This window comes from Anarhichas minor, unplaced genomic scaffold (genome assembly GCF_050575085.1).
Source record: "Anarhichas minor isolate MPS153535 unplaced genomic scaffold, ASM5057508v1 ptg000058l, whole genome shotgun sequence".
Lineage (NCBI taxonomy): Eukaryota > Metazoa > Chordata > Actinopteri > Perciformes > Anarhichadidae > Anarhichas > Anarhichas minor.
In genome coordinates, this window is record NW_027466504.1 from 12796134 (window position 1) to 12820723 (window position 24590).

The window sequence follows — 24590 nt, forward strand, 5'->3', positions numbered from 1 at the left end:
GACAATGATGTGTCATGCTTCACACACACACTCGTATACAATTATTGCACACAAAGACACACAAACACTGACGCATTCACACACTTGTGGAGCTTATCCAAATTTCATGGCTGCAAGTTGTGTGGACGTCAGAGGCAAAAATATATTATTGAAGAAAGTAATCTTGTCCGACTCTCAGCTGGCACTTTCCCCTTTCCACTGTCATTAGATGCTCTCTTTGCTAGACTCTGTCATGCCACCTGACTTTAGCTGTTAATGACTATAGCCTCACTTCATTCCCCCATTCTCCTCAGTCACTTAAGCACTTTAATGAACCACCTGTACAGCGTGTGCGTGTATCTTCGGCTGTGTATTTGCGTGTGTGTCTGTGCAATAGGCCTACTTCAACTGCCCGAGGGTTGCCCCCTGTGTATATGAGCCAATTATCTTTACTTACTTCTCTCCTAACAACTACTTTGAAATGAGCACAGAGAAGGTAGAATAGAGACAACTCTGGCAGCCACAAGGAGCATGTTTGTGCGAGAGGCCACAGGTTCAAGCCAATCATGGAGATGACTCTGGCAAAGAAATGTGGATTGCATTTTGATAGTTTAATTATTTGTTTATTTATTATATTCTGCAGTGGACATTGGGCAGTAGTGCTGGACACTCCTTGACCTTTCAGATAAATCCTGCTTTTTTACCAATTATTTCTGCAGTGGAGTTTTAGAAAGGATGGTTGAAATTGACATCATGTATTGTTACTATTTTTGACAACACTAAACAAAATTAAAAAAAAAAAGAAATGAAAATGATAAATAAAGTATGTAACACAGATTTTCAGGTTGTGAAGCAGCCATCGGTGTTCCTGGAGCCTGTACCTTAAAGACAAAGCATGCAGCAGCACCAACATGTGCGTTGCAAACATGAAATATACCCATCTCTCCTTCTTGGAGCTTCGACATGATAGACGGTCTCTGAGGGATCTCTTGCCTTCCCTTTAGTAAGACGCGTTGCATTAAACCCCTCAGCACATCAGTGGTTGTATTCATGAGCGAGGGCTAGAGCTTGTCATGTTAGCTGATGCCGATCAGATGATGTTGTGCGTGACTAGTATGCTCTGCCAGAACCAACATGGTGCTGCATTAGTCAAGATATTCATATCAACGTTAAATCCCATGACTTTAATCATATGGCTGCGTGTAAATTGAAAGTGGTCACTCATAATGACAGAACCCTCGACATTTTCACCTAACTCTGCAGCTCCATGAAGCTTTTTCCAGCTGAGATAAACCATTGTGCGCTACCAATATTCAGTCTCGCTCAAGCTCTGCTTTAGTCTCAACTGATTCCTGAGAAAAATATCTGTTTCTCAAGCTGCTAAACACTCCACTGTGTGTGTTTGCTAGATTCAGTTTAGTTTCAGTTGTTTTGATTTTCTATATTTAGTTTTAGTTTTCCAGTAGTTATAGTTTGTTGTTGTTAGGGCCAGGTATAACGTTTCATAGTATATATTCATACAAAATAAGTGGTTGGAGAACTGTGTAGGAACGGCCATAATGTTTAAATCTTTTGATTTTACTCTACTTATTTGACCAGTAACATCGTCTCAGTTTGGTTTGAGTTTTTTTGGATATTGCTCTTATTTATTAGTTAACGACAATATTTTTCACTGCTTTTTTCAGTTTTAGTTTAAGATAATAACCCTGCCTCAAACCGTCAAAAGACCAGTGAATGTTTTTAAAAGCCCAACTTTTTGCCTCAGCTGAAGGTAGTAATCGGACTGTCTCTCAAGATTTGTTTTTCAGACACGCTCGCCCAGACCTGCCTAATTAAGCCCACACAAACCTTTGGTAGTTTCTCATCACTTTCGCTGTACTCTGGCCTTTTCTAATAAACGTGAGGTCTTAACATGGTTGTGGTGGCGTAGCTGACAGTAATGCCTTTGTTTATGCTGCTCTCCATGTCACTTTCAAATTACCCGAACACAAGAGGCAGCGGTTGCAATCCACTGGAACCTCTGTTTAATAAACAGAATTCATTCCCTCTGTCTCTCAGCATTGCCTGAGGTAGGGACTGGGTTGTGCCGCGTTGTTGAACGCATAGTCAGATTGAAGTGTCCCAGCTTGTAATATTCCTCCTCCTGTTGTTTTTTCTGATATTTGGATATCAAGTGTCTGTCTTCTGTTTAATTATTCAGGTTATTTCTTTGACATGCAAATATGTCCACATGGGCACACGGTATTAACGTTTTCTTCAATAATAACTTTATTCAGCCTTATATCAAGAGAACCATCTACCAACACACAGAAGCCCGACAGATGGCAAAAATCCAGCCACGTTTAATACTTTGACTGGTCGACACGTCAAACAATCTAATTCCATCTATTGGGCCGTTTCATGGCTGCATAACAAACTCTAAGATTAGGCCAGTGTCGGCTCTCTAAGCAAACGCACACATACGCTGTGTGTGTATTTATTTCCTCTCCATACTGAAGGTGTTGCCAGGCTTGCAATGTCTCTGAGGTGTTTGCTTGGATAAAGGTCAGCTGAACAATTAACCTTGTGTGACGAGTGAGGGAGCAATGTAAACAACAGGACAGCGGCCCCTCAGTAACAGACAGTCTGCGCCCAAACAAACACAGACGTATATAGCTATACGCTTGGCACAAAGTCACCCGGGCTTTGATTTGAGCTGCTTCGTGGCTTTGAGGGTTGAGGTGTGGGACCCACTTCATCATATCCCTAATGCCCGTCTGACCAGCAGACTAAATCTGACAGAAAACCAACAAAACAGAAGATCTGCGTGCGCTTCGAGCCCTTGAAAAAGGACGATACAGCTGCAGCCAACAGCTTGGAGGCACATTAGCTCTGTTATTGAACACCTGCTGGGCTGTGGCAGAGCTCTGGCTTCCAGTTCTCTGGGGTATCTGAGAGCTGAAATCTATCTGGGGTTAGTGGAGGGATGAATGGGATTTGAAAATGAAAATACCTGGAGGAGATTTTATTGAAATTAATAAAATGTTTGATAGAGACTAGGTTTATCGGCTGCTATAGTCATAATAGGATTACAACATTTCACACTCTTCATTATCAGGATACGCACCTGTTTAATAATATGTGGCAAAAAATGCACAAACTTTTATTTCCTCATATCTCTTCCAAATAATATGCATTACTGTTATTGGAAGTTTACTGAAGTCAAATGGAGACAGTGAGCTGACGCAACAATCATGCTCCCATTTATACACCACCCCTGTCCTTCACTCTCTGTGCTGCTGGTCTATAAGGGACCCAACACTACCACCCCGTGACTTCAGACTCCCCGCTGGTGCTCAGTCCCCGACTCCCTCATGCAGAGATATTTGCCAGAATCCGCTCATGCATCAGCTCAAGCCGGCTGTGACGTTTGCATAAAAACTTCTCATAATAATCATTTTAATAATAACTTTTAATATGATGTAAAATCTGCTACAGGAGATCCTAAACATATTTACTAAATTCAGCTATGCTTTGTGTTTAATTCATATCGGTATTTCACATATTATCCGGATCTATAAGTAAGAATGCACCGATCTGACTCAGGACTTCAGTCCTGATACCGAAACCTGTGCTTTGGGTGTTTGCCAGTACCTAGTACTGGTCAGATATCAGTGTGGAATTGACTGGGATCATGTTGTGTAAGGCAACATCAAGCTTAACATCAATTTAGTTTGTAAATTTAAATGTAACAAATAAATATACATTTACTGTATTGTTGTATACTATTAAGATAATAAATCATGCATCAGTAACTTGGTTAAAATTTTCAAAATTAACTATAATTACAATTCAGTTCTAGTATATAATGTATATACATATAGAATTGAACTGAATAGATTCAACCTAATGTCACCGATACCCGACCCAGCTATTTGAGTCTGTATCGGCCCGATATCCAATATATGGTAACGGTATGAGTAGGTGTGAGAACGCCAACTGTACATGCATGCACATGGAGAGGCACAGCAGGTCTTTTTTGTCACATTTAGAAGCTTTATTCCCTTCCATTTCCTCCTACACTGCACTACAGTATGCTTTGCTATGGAGTCAGCGTGCAGGAAACTGCTCCACGGGGAGTTGATCTCCAAAGTAACAAGACGGCGAAGTCTGAGAAACTCTGTCCCCCACACAAAGTACAGTCGGTGGCATAATGGCCTTTGTGTTCAAAGGTCATACTTCTGCTCTTTCTCTCCTGCCTTTTAAACTATAATCATTGTGACACCAAAATAAAGAACCACACACCTACATGCTGCATTTTTTCACTTAGGTTTTGCATTGTCATTAAAGCTTCAACTTGTTAATACAAACTCTGTAGACTCTTACTGTACACTCACAGTTTTACTCGCTGTAAGAAGTCTGACACTTACTCCCTCTTTACTGGATCCTGTCCTCTCTCACTGAGCATCTCTCTGCTGTCATTTCTCCTCATTGGCCCACTAATTTTTACGTCTTAATGTATGTATGCATGCGTGTGCGTGTTTGGTTGAGATTTGAGTGTGTTGGCTCGGGTGCACGCCTGTTTGGATAGAACTAATCCATCCCGAGAGATACGGGAAATAATAGAAACTTCATTCAGGATTTATGAGGGACGCATAAACACAAGTTCACACTTACTCACACAAACGCACACACATGGTTTGATCCTGTTAGCTGCTCAGTGTTTGAGTCGCTTGCTATTACTCTCGACTGCAAAAGCTATCTATTTATATTTTGAGAGATGTTGTACTTAAGTCCCACACACACACACACACACACACACACACACACACACACACACACACACACACACACACACACACACACACACACACAGCAAATACTGACAGATTTACAATAGCCAGCAGCTGATATTTAATTGTACAGGTATGAAGTTAACTGCACCAATGATTAACAACAATTTTTTTTCTTTAAAGAATTGTCAATGAATGACACGTTATTATCATTATTAGTAGAAGTAGTATACATTTTTTTTAATTCAACATTTTTTACATAAATGTACATACAGTATGTGTGAGTTTTTAACACATATATGGTACTTCAGTTTCAACATACTAGTTGTTTGACTTTTGCCTGTGTTTTGGCAAAAATACAATAAAGGCACATGTAATCGCAGTATGCTCAATTTTACTGCTGTCATGACACACAATACTCTGTGTATACTTAACAGCAGATGAGCCATAGTGTGCAGTGTTGTTTTTATTAATAATTACTAAAATACACAGGTGGTCAGACAAAGAGTGCCTCCATATTCGATTAATTAATTCAGAATAAAGTGTGAATCATCCCTAGAAACCAGCCAGGCAGCGCGCACCAACCTGGGCAAAGCAGAGAGCCCTGCGTAGGGGCAGGTATACCGGCCACAAAGTTTCTGAGTTTGTCGGCCAGGCCGTATATTATCACCACCGCCAGGCACAGGGTGGGAACCAGGGACTTCAGTGCATGAATAGACAAAAGACTCTTTGACGCTGAGGCACACCATCCCCTCCTCCACCTCCCTGATCTGCACACATGGGAACTTATTGTACGGATCACACAATAACGACGCAGCTGTGAATGTAGTTTGGTGAGAATTGCATTTTTAGTTACGATTTTTAAAAAGCCAATTTTACGCAGCTAAAAAAACAAACAAATTCCGCCTCAGAATTAGAAGATTACAATCTGTTGATTATTAAAGTCATTTTCAACTCCACAGTTGTGCAGATTGTGGCTTTTTTGTTTGGGTCGTAGACTGTTGTGGGACAAAGACATCAACTCGGGCTCTTGGAGATTTTGATGGGCAAATGGAAATGGCATAAGATTTGCAGGTATTTGGTCATTAAAATATTGGGGATCTTATTACAATTCAATCTGAGGTGGACATGAATGTGTGACGCAAATTTCATGACAATCCGTTTAATAGTTGTGAAGACATTTCACTCAAAATCGCAAATGTCAACCCCATGGTGACATAGAGGAAGAGAGGGGTCCCCAAAGTCCTATACGTCATCTGAGATCCATGAATGTCTGCTCAAGATATCATGGCAATCCATCCAATATGATATGTACTGTATCATGAAGTGACTTGGTGCTGTGGTCCTCTGTCCTTGGCCATCCCTTCCAGTAAACATGTCACCTCAGCAATATAGAAATAGCAGTTGTTCCTGCAGCGACAGCTCTCCTTATCCATCGTTGTTTGGAGACTGTCACACTATATTGTTTCTCCATGAGGCAATATGCCAATCCGCAAACAGGATATCTTACTGTCCTCTATCATTGCTAATACTGAGGTTGGTTAATCAACCATGATATAGATCTCTCGGACATCCTCTGAGGATGGTTGTGTGTGTGTGTGGGTGTGTGGGTGAGCACTTTTCTCACCAGCTCCTGGCCCTCACTCTTTGTGCATGAATCAGAATCAGGATCAGAAGATCCTCTTGTTATTGTTGAATATGAGTGTGTGTCATCGAGACTACCTTTTCAGAGACAAACAGACAGACAGTATTTGTATGTGTTGAATCATTTAAGAATGAAAAAGGCAACAGGAGAGCAACAGACGGCTCAAAGTTTCATGTTATTCACTGCAGCATTCATCTTTTCAGCTCTTTATGAACGCTCCTCTGTTTTATTATGTGCCTAATCTAAATAAGACACTCCTATGTCTCTCTTTCTAACTGCTTTTCCATTTTTTTCCCCCCACTGTTGCCTTTTTGTCTCTCTCTTTCCTTGTCCTTGGCCGTCCCTCCCTCCAAACCGTGTGTCGAGACTTAAGAAGCAGAAAGATAAGGACGGAGAGAAAAGATTGAGTCAGAGATGGTGGGTGTATTAGACAAAATTGGTTGGCAGAGATGGGTCGATAAGAGGGGGATGGATAAATGAACACAAGAGAGGAAAAACCCAAAGCTTTTTTTTTTGTTTTAGGATGGTTAAAGCCCAGACTTTTCATAGGGAAAAGTACTTTTTGAAGAGTTTTGGAATGAAATGGTTCGGCAGGGCTTCAGCCAGAATACTTAGTGAATTGGGAACAAGGGGCAGCATGGCTGCATTTAATATCAGCCACTCTATATATTATAGATAAAGGAAAGCCTTGAGAGCTTCTTTTTCTCCAACGCTGCCCTGCATGTCTCACCTCATGCTGCTTCCTCTCTTCTGTCACCCGTGCAGAATAAAAGAGTGCGAGCAGCAGGAGAGAGGAGCACATGCTTCATATTTCAGAAGAAGTGAAAGAGTAATGCAGGAAGGTATTATAAGGCAGTGCTGACAGAAAAGGAGAATATAGCAGAAAAACCAATAGACTCTAATGTAAAGCAGCACATATGCCTGCAGGAACCAATAATTAAATTGATAAAGTAATGTTTAAATTTGATTGACCTTGTCAAAGGCTGTAGTTTGTTGAATTGTTAAGCATATGACATTGTTTTAGTCAATGATGGTGCAAGTCTTATTATGAACTGTATTCCTTTGCAATGCATAAATCACCATATTATCCCCTGGAGCATTACATTATTTTGCAGTGATTGAGACTGTAAATCACAATTAGTCGTTGGTGTGCCATATTCATTTGAAAACCAATTAGCAGAATGTGTCGGCTTTAATAGAGGTCTGACAACCACTATTTTTATGACTGACATTACAAGGAAACGAAAGAGAACTCTGAAGTACGAAGCAGTCAAAATGAAAATAATTCTCACAGGTTGCCCTTTCCAGATTACCAAGTTTGCAGTGTCTGTTGCTGATACATGTGCTACACACAATAAGGCTGCACTGACAATGAGGAACAATGGTCACAAAAAGACAAACGGTGTGTATTTTATTGTGTTTCCGTTATTTTGCCCACCCCATATAGCGGAGGAGGAACGAAGGGAAAAAGAAGAGATGAGAACTATAATGTCATTGCGATGTTTGAATACAACATACACACATACAAGCACACACTTTTTCACTACCTGCTGCACGGTTTGACGAGACCTTTGTATAATTGTTTTATGTTTCTTTGTTTCTTTGTCTCCGAGAAGCATCAAATACACAGGCCTGTCACAGCGACTGATGAAAGGAGGAAGAGCTGAGCTTATTTTCTTTGTATTTTTGGAATTGAGCTGCTTTTTTATAATGTTTCCTTACAGCTCAGGGTATCACCAGTGAGAGAATGCATTAAAGAAATGGCTGCTTACGTTTACGTGTTGTCTGATTGGTGTGCTGGCTGATCATGTGGTCTGTGTCCCCAACATAAACCCTGGTTTAATGTATTGTTATAACACGTTCATTCGTACATTTAACAAAGCACAAATGCAATCTTTGTTTGTGTGTGCGCCAGAATACATTGATAAACAACATCAGTTCACCTGCAGTTATTTAGAGTCCACTACCAACATATTAAAGACACATTTATACCACTATCATTATGCATTGATTTGAAATGTCACCTAAACTCATAAAAAAGGCATATTTGTATGGTGTGTTGCTGGAGGAAGTAGACTTTATGTTATCACATATGGGTCAAATATTCCACTCATTTTTTACAGTAATTTTAAACATAAGGAAGTTATAATAAGACACAATGTTTCATCTTATGTTCAAATGTACGAACTTGCATTGAGAGTACAAGAAAAACATCTTTATTCGTCCGTCCTAAACATTGTCAAAACCTTGCAAAACTGTGTGAGCAGTATTTATCCCACAGTATGTACAGATAATCATCAGTTCAGGTGTTTAGAGAGACGTGTAACTGTTGAACTTGCAAAGAAGATAACCACTCAGAACAGGTCCAGTTATTTTGAAGAGAAGAAGAGAACGAATTCATGAGAGACAGAGAGAAGGAGAGCGTTAAAGTGTGTTAAAGAGTGAACCCAACCCGCCCTCCTCCTCCTCCTCCTCCTCCTGTCACCGATCCATACCTGTCCGCCCACTGATTTCCCATGAGCCTTTGGGTGATTGTGGGAATTTAACCAAGTAGGGCTCCTTTTAGTTACTGTTCATTTACACAAACACACATGCAAGTATACACTCCATGCGAGAACTCATACTGTACACCAATGCTCACATTAGCATTCCCTCCCACTCGCATGCACATACTCACTGTCCTCTGTGTCTTACATAACAGTTGTGTTTACAATGATGGAGGATAGATGAGCCGCTTGCGGGAGAAAACCTACAGGCAACAAGTTAAGTGTCCTCTAATCAATACAACTGTAACTTCATTTTTTATTCTGTGAAAGATGTTTGTGTAGTGCGCGTCAGTGTTTATATTGTCAGGTCTGTCTACATGCTGCAGAGTCTGCCGAGTGTCTGGTCTTTTATCACTGTGTTGTTATAGTGGGTTGCAGTTCACCCTGGTTCACCCCTGGCTCCCTGCCCACATGGTGAGAGAAACAGAGACACAGAGAGAGAGAGAGAGAGAGAGAGAGTGAGAAACAAAGAAAAACTATTTTCCATTGCTTCACTCCCCAGGATCTCTGTTTCAGATTCTGTGAATACCCCCCCACACACACAAACCCATCACACCAGTGTCATTAGACGGCACTTAAGAAGCCCACCAAGAGCGTGCGAGTGAGCTGGATTGAGAGAGGTGGAAAGTTCGGCGGCAGGAGAGACATACTGAGAGAGCTCCTTAAGAAAGCTAGGAGGTGTCAAGAGAAGTGAGGGATTACATTAGGAGAGTTGGTGATTATAGTAGCGTGGTGTAAGTACCGCACTTGTCATGATCAAAGCTGTTATTAGTGCACTTAGTGAGGATCAAATGGGGCTCATGTTACATGAGTGCAAATGGAGAAGCTGTCAAGAAGTTAAAGTATTTGAATTTTTTTCCCTCTTTTTTCTTAGGTGTTTGGTTGTATTTTGTCAGCGAGTGGGAAGGTGTATAGGTTTGGGACTCTGGCAGAACGTAAATGGCTGTATTGGGATTAATGTGGCCTCTGACGGCAGTCCCTCTAACCACCCTGCTCAGACTCGGCATGCTCTCAGGCCCTGTATAACCTTTGCACCAACACTTTTTGATGAATTACCCCCTCGGGGTTAGGGTCCCATCAATAATGCCCATACACACCTTCATGTTCTGGTGCAGCCTTCAAATTTCTGCGCTGAAGCACAGAACTTGAGCAAAGAGTTGCTGTAAGCTTGTTGAAAGACAAACCACCCTCCTGACACTTTATACGTAACCAAATATCACAAACGCACGCATTCCCAAACACAAATATAGGCAGTTGCACGGCTTTCGGCGAGTCTCTCTGTGGATTTCCAATCTGGTGGACTAAATCCCAGTCAAGGTGACCTGTTGTCCTCTGATGGCTGACAGCAATGGGACTGATCTGTCCCCGTTCTATTAGGACTGATTATATCATTTAGATACAGATGGGTCGTTTAACCCAGCAGCTGTCCTCATCAGACACACCAGACTGAGCCCCCTAGTTAATGGCTGACAAGAAGCCATGAGGGTAACAGAGGCTGGCAATGAAGAGGAAACACACGGTCACCAGGGTGTCGCAGTGGATGAAGTAGCCAACCTGTAACCAAAAGGGCTCAAGCCTATTCAATGGAACCCCGGATGTGTTGTCCGCAACAACTTAAGCAGTGTCCCGACTCCTTTTATGCTCACTCCTACAGTAAATAACTTACGAGTGGATCCTGTCCTCACCAACAGGGGGCACAGCAGCTCTGATTTTTCAACCTGAATTGTTCGAATCCAAATAACTTTAGAAAACGTCCAGATTTCAGCGATTTCTGATACGTCTAAAATTTCCGTCAGTTGTCTTCCAGTGTGAGTTGCTCCACCATCTGATTTACCACGTGGTGGTAAAAAAACAACTCTTTCCAATATGTTTGAGGACGTTGTCGTCTAGTTTGAAAAAACTTTATTGGAATTGTCAAAGGACAAACCTGATCAGGGGTTTTGTGTTCATGTTCAGTGTGAGATCCAGGTTGTGACCAGGTCCTTTGATCTGTACAGTGTAAGCGTTTTATGCTTTCGCCTTGAGCACATTAAAACATAGTGTGGGTTAACATGATGTACATTGTCTGCTCAATGACAGAGGTAGGTTGTTTCGCACAAAGTTAGTACACTTGAGAATTTATTTATTTTGAATGAGCTGACGGTGAGATATATTGTATGCATTGGGATGTAAACAAAGGCAGTGACCTGGAAAGGAAAGTGGAGATGCTTTTCCATCATCTCTTCCAAGCATGCACTATTCTAGACCAATTGTCAATTGGTGGGCAAAGAACGAGACTACTGAAGTCAAAAGAAGGGCGGCAATCAACAACTACTTTTTGATACATTAAGTAATTATCTCTAAAAAACATAGCAAACATGAGCAAGTCAGAGGATGCCAGGCAAGATGTTTTCAGAGGGAGAATTATTTCATACAGAAACAAATGTTGCACTTAATATTTTTAGTCACCCACCCACGAGTGGGAAGATATGCCGTTTCCATGACTGTTTTATATTTAAATACAGAATCAAGGTTGGTAAAATAGAGGATGTTCTTTAAATTGGCCATTTGCGGATCTCTTACAGGCTGGTCTTAGAGACAAGATGAGCAGGTGAGAGAGGGACAGTGAAAAAGAAGTCAACACATTATCAAGGAGGGACAGCGGAAGGGAGGGAGAGATGGAGAGTGAGAGAGAGAGAGAGAGGGAGGGAGAGGAGAGCTGTTGTATAGTGTTAAGTCAGCATCACTGAACCTAGTTTTAGGTCAGAGAGTGGGCTGCTGTGAAATTGGGTTACCACAAAAAGGTTTGATTTAATCAGTGCAAACTGCAAAGTCGTAGTGTGTTTTAGTGTTATCTGCATATGTCATGCAGAGAATGGACATGATAAAAAAACGATTCCATCTCTCTTTCTTTACCTCCCCCACTCTTCATTTGCTGTATCAGTCATTGCATGCGTGCACCCACACTGCCTCTCTCCCTGTTAACGCCTCAACTCGGCAGCAAGTCGCTCCCACGACTCTTAATAAAAAGGCTCCTCACTCAGAAGACATACATGAACAACATGGATTAGACACACACACACTTGTATTGAACTGGTGCGACTGTGGTCCGGGGGGGGGGGGGGGGCGGTAAGCGCTCCCTCCTGTTGCAGAGAAGAAGACCGACTCTGAAAATGGAAGCGTAGACTTTCCCTCCTCCTCCCACACAGGCAGCCTGGTTCAGAGGGGCTCCGTCTCTCGGGAGGCTCTCAGATCTTCGAGTCACAAAACACCTGCTGCCTGCCTTCAGACAGGCAAAGAAAGAGAGAGAGAGAGAGAGAGAGAGAGAGAGAGAGAGAGAGGCGGGAGGAGGAGGAGGAGGAGAACAGCAGTCAAGCAGCCAAGAGGTTGGGTGTGAAAGCCAGAGGAAGGGAGACACAGGCTTCAGAGGATTTACAGAGCTCCTGTGTTAGATGATAACATGTAAAAAGGTGTGGAGCAAGATGTAGCAAAGGCGAGGTGATGGCAGGAGTTAACATCGACACAGGCACTTAAGTAATATCAGAGACCTTTTGTCACTCGCAGAATGCCTGATGCCTTCAAGGAGGAGCAGGTAGCAGCATGTGAGCCGGTGCTCCTCTTTTCCGACGTCAGGCTCGGCTGACTTTGCTGCCTGCCTGGTGATAAAATCAATGGGGAAATCACATAATCTCCCCTGTGGGTTATTTGTAGACCTCATGGCCCAGTAATCCATTCCTCTTGCTTATCTGTTCATTTGTCAGTCTTGTCTCCCTTGGGTCCGTCACCCTTTCCTTCCTCATCCTCCATGCAGTAGTAGCTTCATCCCTGGCTTTATCGAAAAGGAATACGCTCCCACGGGGTATAAAGGCTGAGAACAGTAGAAGAGAGGGTGTGTTGGTGTGGAGCAGAGGCATGGCTTGAGTTTCATATTTATTGTTTTGCTTATATTTTACCACAGCAAGGCCAAAGATTAATTGCAAGTGTGACAATTTATTTTGTTGCTATTAATTAATTGTCTGTATCATCTAATTCCTCTTCCTGTATTCCTGTACTCGCTATACAAATCTCTCACCACACGTGACCTTTCAGCTCTTTTTCACCATCACAACGTTGAACTGATACAGATTGGAAGATCAGTCTGATGCCCAGAGTAAAGAGCAAAGCAGAAGTCTGAATCTTAAATCAGTAAAGCTGTGGGCCGATACAGACCAGTGAATATCTCTGCATATACCCTCCTGCATATATAACTCTTCTAATGGTTCAATTACCCTGTTGCTATATTTTCTGTAGACAAGATAATTAACTGTATATAAAAGCAGACAGGCGTAAATTGGTGCCAACATTAATGTAAGAAAAATCGAACCAATAATTGCTTTGCTAAGATTTATGTATTAAGTCATACCCAAGCTATAAAATGTTGCTATCTATGTACTAAAATATTAATTTGGAGTGGGTGCCAACCTTTCCACAATAGCGTATTCAGAGTGGAGGTAATGCATTGGTGAAATGTATAATATATAGTATTGAAATTTATAATTTCGTGTGTATTTCGCTGCTTTCTTATAAATCTAGTTTTTCTGCAGGGCATTATGAGCCCCATAAAATGGAAGGTAGGAAGAAAATTGTTTCATTTCATGCTATAAGGGAAGATTATGAGTTTGCATGAGATATTGTTTTAGACCTACAGCAGCTATGGTTTATACTGGTCTGTAACTGCCCTCTACTGGTCTACACCGTTCAGTACAGCCAACTATTCATAAGTCACAGGACACAGTAAACCCCAGAGTGAGTGGTGGAGTTGATCTGGTGGAGTTGTACCTCTAAGACCAAACCAGTAGATATCACTGCTATTTCAGATCTGTGTTTCTCTGTGTTAAATATTTACAAATGTATTCATGGGTTTACAGGGGTATGTCAGCAGATGGAGCAGGATACTTTGTCGTATACTCTTGACATTTGACATGATACTTACTGAAGCAAACACGCACACACGCCCCCTGATAAAAGGTTGTCCACTCTTGACAGGGGTTGAAGGAACCATGTAAGGTCTGTACGTGTGTGGCAACCCGGTCCTTAGATGCTTACAGACGCACATACTTGAACACACACACAAATAATTATATCCTTCTCATCTTTAGAACAGCTTTTAATTAATATTCATATTTCCCTCCCAGCTGGAAGAGCCATGCATCATTGGTTACTTTGTATATTGTGTGTGTGTGTGTGTGTGTGTGTGTGTGTGTGTGTGTGTGTGTGTGTGTGTGTGTGTGTGTGTGCGCCTGCCAGATGACTTCCTCCGGAGTTGTGGCTCTGCAGATTTTTGCCTGCAGGTGGCAGCAGCGTCATGGAGCTTATGTTCTGGTGTTTGCTATCTGCACTGCTGGACAGCCAATGGCTACAGTGTTGTGCTTATTAGTATTAATCTAACAGAGTTCAGAAATCTAACAGAAATCTGCTTCCTGGTACAGTACCAGTATAAAATAGTATAGAAATACTCAAGTGAAGTGTAAGTATGTCAAAATTGTCTCAAGAACTCAAGGACTCAAGAAAGGATGTCGTGTCCAGTGAGAAAGTTTGTGAGTTGGATTTCAACCTGTGACATTACAATACATGGCACATGTCTTATACCTGCTGAAACACAACACTGCTCTTATTGAACGAGTCAGATTAGCTTCGACTGTTAATTAGGGCCGTACCGTATGCTGATAGACTGCAGGACACATCTGCTAGCAAAGCTCCTGATGCTCCAGTGTTGTCATCTATCTTCTGTATGATGTTTGAGGGTTTGCAGGAGTTATTTTGTGATGAGATGCTGCAATTTCTCTTTTTGGTTGTGCCCACTTTTCCTCAATCTAGTTTATCCGAGTTCAACTTTCAATTATAGAATAAAGCTATACTTTCCCAAACCTGATCCCCACTGACTTAACTATGGAGTGCCATTCCACAATAAATCATACTTGCAGCTTTGGAGAGCCCTCACAGCACATTAAAGGGGAGGGTATAAATAATCAGGTAAATTGCGGGACACACTTGCCACACTCCATAAGCAGAAAATGTCCATTACCATTGATACGGATAATTGCTTTGCTCATTTAGCTGTTCAGTTACCTCACGTTATGTTCTGTTTAACTGTAAATGTGTAACATCCCTGAAACAATCTGCGTATCATGTTCATTTTCAATTGAATGACGCATTCATGTGGAGACAGATCAAATATATTAAAAGTGCTATATAGGAAATTGGGAGCATTTCTATTGCCCCTCAACGGCTCTCAACATGGAGATGACTCAGCTGGCGGCACGCAGCTAATGATGCAAACAGTACTTACAGTGCAAATTATGGCAATAGTGCTGACCGAGCTAACAGTGTTTACCGGGGGGGGGGGGGGGACTAGAGGGTGGGCGCTACGGTTCAGCGACGACACCATTGGTTGGGATGGTGTCATCTGCTGACTGTGAGCGAGCCAGTGGGGCGCTCTCACATGCACAAAAATGCACTAAATGCACGCACACGCAGCCGGGCCGGCTATTTACACGAAGCAAGAAGAAGCTCAGATACACACACAGCCGGAGAGCGACTTCTCATCAAGGTAGACATTACTCCACTATATATTTTTATAGCAAATAGTTGTTTGCTACTATGTTAATGCTCAAAATCCTATTTATGGCACCCTTATAGTTTATTGTCTACTTCCAATCCACACTAGCTAGTTTGTAACAGACCCTAAGAGGGCAAAACCTTTCACACAAATATGCAAATGGAGAGGGAGAGGTTGAAGGGCCAAGAATGTCTGTCTCAGCTCTGTGACAACTTTGTATTTAAGTCCCTGAAGCCGAGTGCTTCCACCTGTGCCTCTTTCTCGCTCCTCCCTCCCTTTCTCCTCTCGCCTCCCTTTCTCCTCTCCTTCCCTCCACAGTGGCATGTTCCCTGTGAATAGAATGTTGAGTGGGTTTCACCAGCTGGTGCCTTTTGCCTGCAACATAAATAGTGTTAAAAGACAAATGTATGTGTGTCTTTGCCAGATACTTGAGTGGAGTGGAGTGTCAGTGTCACTGCCCTCCAACATTACTGTGGGCCTTTGTGCTCACACAGCAGCCTGCACAGACTGCTGCACCGGTTCCAAATCTGTAGTAAATCATTATGTTGTCCTTGTCCCTCGCAACACACGGACACACAAACTTGATCTTTCATAATATTTACCAGCCGCAACACTGGTATTGTTTTCACCTTGTGAGTCAGTGTGTGTGTGTGTGTGTGTGTGTGTGTGTGTATGTGTGTGTCATATTGGTAAAATATGGTCCTGGAGACAACTACTGTAGCAAGAAATGACCACAGAGGCGGTTTTGAGTACTTTACCAGATGTGGACAGATTTTGTGACCCTATAGTGTCCCAATCATGCAAGATTCAGTCTTGATACAGATGTGTAGTTGAGATAGAGTTCGATGGCACAATTTGGCATCACTGCTCTTGTGATCCCAGCTTATCTCTGCATCTGACTCTCCTTCAGTACAAACCTTTTGTGAAGTTTTGAAACGGGGAAGGGAAAGAGGGAAGCAGGTGAATGAGGTCAATCAGACAGTCAGTATAGATTTATCCTCCTGTTGACCTGCCAAAAAAAGCTCCAGATTTCCAGTCTGCTCGGTGATGTTTCTGACAGTCACTTCATGGCGAGGGCAGGTCTTAGGCCTCCAGGGTCTCCATCCTAATGATGGATCCAATCACTCAGACAGCCTGCTGATCTGGAGCTTCACTGTCGGGCCAAGAGTGCAGCAACAGTGCCTGCTACTTAATTAATCTTTCTTCTTGTCTGTTTGACCTCTCTTTCTGTCTGCCAGCATGTTCCTCCTTCCTTCCTGCCTCCCCGTCTGTCCAGTTTTCTGTTTTTTGATCACTGACATTTTAAGGCTGAAACTATTTTTAGTCCTTGAATGAATACAATGAAGAGCTGCTGGCATTTGATTGAAGTCTCAATTAACACTAAATACAAAAGGGTTTGTCAGCGGATAATTGGTGCTAAAAGGGCCTGTTGTGTGAGGTGTTGTGTTCTTTGTTTGTGTTGTATTTCTTGGTAATAGTCGATAATGGACTGCAGCCTGGATTTGGTCTCTGCTAGGTTCACACCATGGACATCTTGGTGGTGGTGACTCAGACGTCTGGACAGAAACAATTGAAAACACACACACACACACACACATACACTCTGAGAACTTGTCTTGGCACAAATCCTGGACATGTGTCACGGTGTCTTAAACAACAACACGTGCAGATATCTCATTCTGAAGCAGCCACACCCCTCTCTCCACTTCTTCTCGTCTCCTCCATCTTACCCCTCATAGAAAATCTTCATCTTTCCGCTGGGTAGCAGTCAACTAATTCTGACTCTGTGTCATTTTTAATTTGACCACCGCTTCTTACTATTTCTGTGTGTCTGTCTGGTTGGCTCAACTAATGGCGCCACAGTGTTGCAGACAATCAGATATCTGGAGATGGTCTGACATGCTCTACCTCACAGTGTCAGAGCTGGAGGTACAATTGTTTGGTGTTGAATATGTAAAGCTTTTCTGAAAGGAAGACAGGTCCCTGCAGCCCAGTCGCCAGGAAAAAATGTTGGCATTGTCTGTAAAAGTGACATGCAGAGCAAGTGACATATACAGAGCAGCCTTTGTTGAAAGTTACATATCATAACGAGTATGAGGGTGAGAAAGTCTACAAAGGGCAGGTGGGAGTGGTGGAAAGGACTTTCACCCAGGAGACCGCTTTTGAGGTCTTGTTTGAAACCAGAAGTAGACATTGAAAAAAGATCATGGTTTGTGTTATAATAACAAAACGTAACTCTGCAACGAGCATAAACACAAAGTACTTCTGTTGCCTAAACCAAACCAATCGTTTTGCAATGTTAACCATGCGGCAGCATGATAAGAGAAGAATATTAAAAGTACTCATTAAACGTATTTTTGGTTCAGGAACTTTTAACGTATCCTGTGAGTCGGAGCTGTTTCTGGAATCAAGTGGGTGTAAGACACAATTGGTCCAGTAGGTGTCACCCTTGTGCTTTAATATTGGTAGGTGTGACCAATACATATTCCATCAAAGGCAAAGAAGCAGAAGTTGAACTTGTTATTAGCTAGACACTGCTAAGCTGTGCTACAGCAAGTACATCAATAATTAACATGACGCTCCTCAGTAGCATTGTGTTTGGGCTTAGCCGCTGCACCCTGGTTAACAGATATTGCCTACATTCGTCTGACTAGGTTGGTCCTTACCTTCCACAGCAGCTTGATTCTCATGATGTCAGGAGATCACGCAAGAATCCTGGTATCTTACCACATATCCATCTTGTCAGACTTCAAGTATTGCCTTTGTGTCCGGCAAGCCAGTGCACGGACCAATCAGCGTCCTGTGAGGAGCTAGAGGCAGCTACGGCGTGGCTTACGTGTGTGTGCGTTCTAAACAACAACGGCAGCTCCTTAATGTAGATGCTACAATAGCCTCAGTTATATCAGAACTGGAGATGGACTGCAGATGGTTCATCCTATCGCCTGCCAAGTATTCTTTGAAAGTGCCTGCCCCTTTCCAAACAGTTTCCACTTCCAGTGACGCCTTCTCAGACGGCTCTGTATAGCAAACCATCTGGCGGGTCAGGTTAGGTTAGTCCCTGACTGATAGCTAACACTTGTTTTGAAGGCAGCAGCATCATCTCTGATCACTGCGTGTTGTTGGTAAAGTTAGTACCCAGCCACCCACCATCAATAGTTCCCAACTTGGGGCTCCTCTTACCAGCTGTCTTGCTTCGTCGTCTCTCCTCAGATGCCAAAATGATGAGCTGATCAGACTCAATGATTAGTTTCAAGGATCGTGTGTGAACCGTAAACTGTGAACAAAAAGTGCATTGCAGATTTTCAACACACATTCGGTAGTTCCTTCTCACAGCATGACAGTTTCATGCTGTGAGACTGATTTTGCTTCTAACACATGCTGGAGTTTTTCTTTTCTTTTTCTTAAAACATTTGCTTTCTTTCAAAATTATTAAACATAATTGTTTTATTCTGTTTTCCTTATTTACTACCTTTCTGCGTTATGCAATTAGAATTGCCTTTATGTTTTGTAGTTGCCTTGCTTTTAAATTCCAGACATATAAATGTTGAGCAGCCTCTTTTTCTTCCATTCTTTCATCTTCTAAGCACAAAGCTGGCTGTATTAAACTCCATCATCAGATCATACACACTGCTGTGTGTGTGTGTGTGTGTGTTTGTGGTCGGAGATGGTACGTTGTATCAGCCCCCAGTGCAAATCGGTAATCCTTCATGCTACACTGATCACTCCATCCATTACTTCAGTTCTTCTTCAGCGCAGTATGTGTATGAACTTACGGGTGTGTATGTGTGCCGGTGTGCTGTCCTTCTCAAACTACAGTGTGACTCTAGACATCTCTATTATTCATAGGCTTAGGGAGAGGAGCAGTGACCATGAAGGTGTGTGTGTGTGTTTTTGTGTTAAAATAAGTTTGTTTGTTTCCCTCGCATTTCTTTACAAAATCCTGGCTGCAGAGTTAAAGTTAAAACTAAGAGATGAGTTTTCATTGATTGCCTATAATCCCTTTTTAAGATTATCTTGCCAGCTTTTATGAGAAACATTTCTAATATATTAAATCTGCTATTGGAGTTGAGCAATGCAGTATGGATTACCTAATATTTCATAACGTGTTGTCAGGCTTGCAGTATACTGGCAGGTTGATGAAGACGGGGCCTGAAGGCAGAAGACAAGTTCAGCTGACTGCTGTCTGCTCTACTTGCCCTCCAATGTCAACACAAATGTATCTATAAATCTGTGCTGCAGTGAGTTTCACATTCTCCACTATGTTCATCAGCTAGTTACCAACTTCGTCTACCTTTTAAATGCTTGACAGGTAGTTTACATGGGATTTTCTTTTCTTTTTTTTCTCTCAAAACAGCTGCGCTTGTTCTAAACCCTGCATTCACACAAGTAGGGGAGTTAATCCTGATCTGAATCATTAGAGATCCCTGTCCCAAGAAGCCAGGAGTCCCCATTAATAATTAGTAAGTGATCCTTGTATGATCTTTAATACCGACTCAGCCTTACAGTCTTTCCCACATGCTCAGAGAGCCCTGACACACCCAAGTAACACAGCAGGACTCTGTCTGACAGCGTTGCATCGACTCTTGGGTTCAGAACAGCTCGCTGTCCAACGCTCACCTGAACTTTGACCCTATTCTTTGACTGCTAAATGAGAATGAGAGCACAGAGCCTGCAGAAAGAGAGCAAGAACGTTTTAGAGGAAGCATCTGCCTGACGTTTGATTGATTTTCTCCCTGACATAAACAACAGACAGGTGTGTATGTAAGTGTGTGTGTGTGTGTGTGTGTGTGTGTGTGTGCCACTACTAGAAAAATCCATGTCATCTGAGGTTGCTGTGGCAACGGTAATCACTTTTAATTCAGCCTCAGGGAGAAGGAAAGAGTATAAAGGTGGAGTGGCAGCAGTTTAGTTGGGTAATGTGGAAGTTGTGGAGGGAGAAACAATAAAACGTGTCGACAAGGAAAACAAGGTAAGTGTGTTTCCTTGTTTAGTGACTCTGCAAGCGTTCACACTGAGTGAGTGGACGCAGAATGATAGAGCTTTCCATTAAAACCTTTCTTTCTCAATGCCACAGGATTTAACAGCTCCTCCTCTCTCCCTACTGGCAGGTAATAATCCGTTTATCAGCGACTGGTGAAGGCTGGTATTTGTCCAACAACCTCTCTCTCCTGTCAGGCTTTTTCTCTCTTTTAAAATTTTACCACATTGGAGAATGGAGGGAAATATATGAATTATGCATTCTCCTTTTTGCCCCATCTCCACCTTCCTATCTGTCTCTTCGTATTCCTTCACTTTTCCTTTTTGCTCCTACACTCCACCTCCTCTTCGTCCTTTTCCTCGCTGAATGCCATTAATGAACGAGCGCGCGAGACAGAGAAGGACGGTGTGTGTGATGCTAATTGATGGGTTTGCTTCGTTTCCTCTGTCACTTTACTCAACCTCCTGCTGGCTCAAACACACACAGACAGACACTCACACACACACACACACACACACACACACACACACACACACACACACACACACACACACTCAGAAGCTGTCTTCTTTATGAGCCATGAGTGGAGGAAAAAGAGAGGAAAAAAAAAACATCAACAAGATGTGTGGAGCTCGAGAAAAACCACCACCTGCCACTCAAGACCTTGTAGTATAGCGCTCACACACGTACACAAACACACACGCACTCTCGCATGTGCGTCGGTCCGTAATCTTTCCGCCACACTCTGCTCCCAGCCAATGAGAGGCCAGAACTGGGCTTCTCAGAACGTGAGGGGGAGGAGGCAGAGAGCGGCTGGCTGATTGACAGCCAGCACCCTACAGGTGGAGAGAATAGCGGAGAGAAAGAGAGAGGGGGAAGAACGACAGAGAGAGGAAAGAGAAGGGGTGAGTGAGGAGGAGAAGAGAGGCAGGCACACCTACTGTACACACACACACACACACACACACACTCACACACTCACAGTGCTCTGTTCCTCTCCTCCTACCTTGAGAGCTTGCTTCCCCCGGCAGACTAGCCGACACAAACACCACCATCACTATCATCACCTCCACCACAGCTGCACCAAGATGAGCCAGTGCAGGAAAAGGTGCAAGAGGCAGCTCACCAAGGTGGCTCGCTATTTCTACCACTTCCTCATGGGAACTCTCACCGAAGGTAGGCACCCAAAACTTCCACTTCCACACCCAGAGCTTTTGCTGGTGGGTCCGCTTATTCTGCGAGTACAGAAGCCAAATGGCGATGGTGTTCACTGGAGTTTGCTGTGTATTTAGCAGAGGCTGTTTCTGATCTTTGCTGATGGTCCTGTGGTTGATCCATCACTTCAGTGTCCTGCTGTGTCTGTGGCTGAGCTTGTTCTCTACCTAAATGATGGTAGGGCAGATGTATACTCCGTATTTGCATAGATCTAAAACAAACATATTTTTTTTCAAAGAGCGTGAGTGAACTTAGGGTTTGCGTGTGTGTGTGTGTGTATACAGTACGTCTGAGTGCTTTGTGTCATCTCCAGACAGAGAAACCATACAAACGAAGACATCAAACAGCTTGAAGAGTATTCTCTGTATATTGTTCATATGCATTGTATATATAAGTATCTATGTATGTATGCTTGTGGGCATATGTTTTCTGTTGGGGTTGAATGAACTCACTCCTCCCCTCTTTCTATCTTTTTTTGACTCCCTCGTCCTCCCTCCCACAGCCTCCTTTCTCTCCTCCTGCTCTCTCTCTGGCAGTCAGAAAGATTGCCCTCTGGAAGCAAGTGGCATTCCACCTCTATTGAGAAACTCTCAGTGGGACAAAGACACGGAGCCTTTTATCCAGCCCTTCAGTCAGCTCTCAGTATGACATCGACTCACCCATCCTCCTCTTTAGCTCTCCCTGTACACTTACACGCAACTTTAAAATGCTAATCTTTACGCTAAGATTAGAATAAACTTGTATAAACCACGTCAGAATATTTTCTTGATACTTAAAAGGTCTTATTTCCTTTATGTACTCACACTCTTTGTCCTACTGAGCGTAGTGTTGAATGAATAAAGTGTCCTTTGCCAGAAACACCCTCTATAATGTGCCTTTTGACAGCCTGCTGCTAAGCTTTACACCCATTCCCTCTCTTTTTCTTGTGAGTGATATTGAACAGCAGCTCACATTGCCTTGGGGAAGACACAACAGAGTAGGGTGTTTCTATTAAATCCCAGCAGTTGATCCTAGAAGGTGGAGATAAAGCAGTGTTTAGATGACCTTGTCAATAGAGCGGCGCGTGAATGCTAATTTGACATCCGTGCCGCTCATCTCCACCTCGGCTCTCCTCGTTATCTCCTCAGACTTTGACATCTGCAGAGCTTCATGTTCGTGCTCTGACAGCAGCGATTGGACGTGAGTGCATGAGGCACGCACGCACACACATACACACACGTTATAATCCATGTAGGAACATTGTATTTTGACCAAAACAATAACATTGCGTATGATGACCAATTTATTCAGGTGGAAAAGTTACCAATATTTGTGCTGATAAAGAATTCTTTGGTTGTTAGAATGATGCTTCAGGTGTTTTTTTAATATTTTGTTTTTGGGACGCAAATGTGTTACCAATTACCACATTAAAACGGTCAAATCTCAGTATTAAAGCATTTAAAACTCAAGCATTTAAACTTTGGATTCAACAGTGAAACACTGATGACAATTCTTTTCAAAATATGGCAGTATATGAATGATTGAATGAATGATTAATTGGCTCTAATAAATGAATAAGATATTCTGTATTTTTCTTATTGTCAACAAATCCAATTTCAAGGTGTAGTCAAAGCCTGAGAGCTTATTGCTCTGTGCCATACACATCTGAAACTACTAAAAGCGCAGCAATTAGCTAAAGTACATTGTAATGAGCTACATGTTCGTTCGTTACAATGAACATGGGCACTGTCGTATACTTTAAGTCAGTACATACTCCATCCTGCTGTTAATACTCCACCGAATGCATATTAATCCTCCGCTGTATATAGTTCCTGACAAACAAAATCTGTTTTATTAGCATTTGCTAAAAACTACAACGCCCAGCTTTTAAAATAATTTACTGAGCCTTTTTTTTTTTAACACAAAACTATGTATTCCTGTGTTTTCTTTAAAAGGTTTGGTTTAATGGTCTTTATAGAGCTGTCTACTACGAAATTCTCAGTCGAATGACACCTAACGACTAATCGATTTAGTTAGATTTAATAAACAGATCTGTAAAACTGAGTTTCTCCACAGATGATAATGCAAAAGCAGTCATTTAAATCTGATGTGCTCATTAGTTTCTTGGAAATAAGTCATTCAGCATGAAAAACATGGATACTTGATTAATTAATTGACTTTGATTGTGTATATACATAATTAATGTACCAGACATCTGTTGGGTGCTTCATGCATCAAAAGCAAATTATTATAAAGTCAGATAAGGAAATACAAACATTGGTGAATTATGGAGTTTGACATCGTGCTTTGCAAAACAAACTACTCTGTTTACACAGCTAACTAGCTACCAGAGTCTCAAAGCCCCTTCACCAGCTCCCCTCCATGATGCATTTACTAAAGTGTGTGTGTGTGTGTGTGTGTGCGCACATACATACGCATCCTTACGTTTGCCCAGAATGGAGTTACCATGACTACTGGCTCCTGTGTGTCTGTTCCAATAGGAGAGAGAGAGAGAGAGAGGGAGAGCGATGTCTGCTTCAGTGTGATGGGAGCCGGTGAGGGCAGAACGGTGTAATGGCTGTGCTACATAGGGATTTCATCAAGGCCATTCACAGTTTGGTATTTGAGTATTGTGGCATTTTTGGCAGTGCTGAGGGACGTGTGATTTAAGTCGCTCATGGACTCTGCCATCAAAGTTGTGTGTGACCCTTAAACTATGCAAAAGAAAAGGACACATGGAATGAAGAAAGTCCCGGGTTACTTGGTGTTTTATTCCCCCTCATTGGGTAAAGTCAACAGACCATGTTTGAAAGATTCTACCAGATTATTCTTGATCCCAACTGAGCCTTGATACCACACAATGTTTCTGGATATGTTGTTGTGTCTATAATTAGTCCAG

At 42.4% G+C, this 24590-nt stretch overlaps 1 protein-coding gene across 3 annotated transcripts in view; it reads left to right on the forward strand.

The window, feature by feature from the left end:
• LOC142932865 (A-type potassium channel modulatory protein KCNIP2) overlaps positions 1-24590 on the forward strand; it is an 81846-nt gene that overhangs the window by 15320 nt on the left and 41936 nt on the right. Inside the window, exon 2 of one of the 3 annotated variants that reach the window (XM_076076954.1) lies at positions 16607-16615. The exons of the other annotated variants lie outside the window; for them this stretch is intronic. Within the exon in view, the coding sequence (XP_075933069.1) occupies positions 16607-16615 (9 nt within the window). The remainder of the gene's footprint in view (positions 1-16606; positions 16616-24590) is intronic. 3 annotated transcript variants of the gene reach the window in all.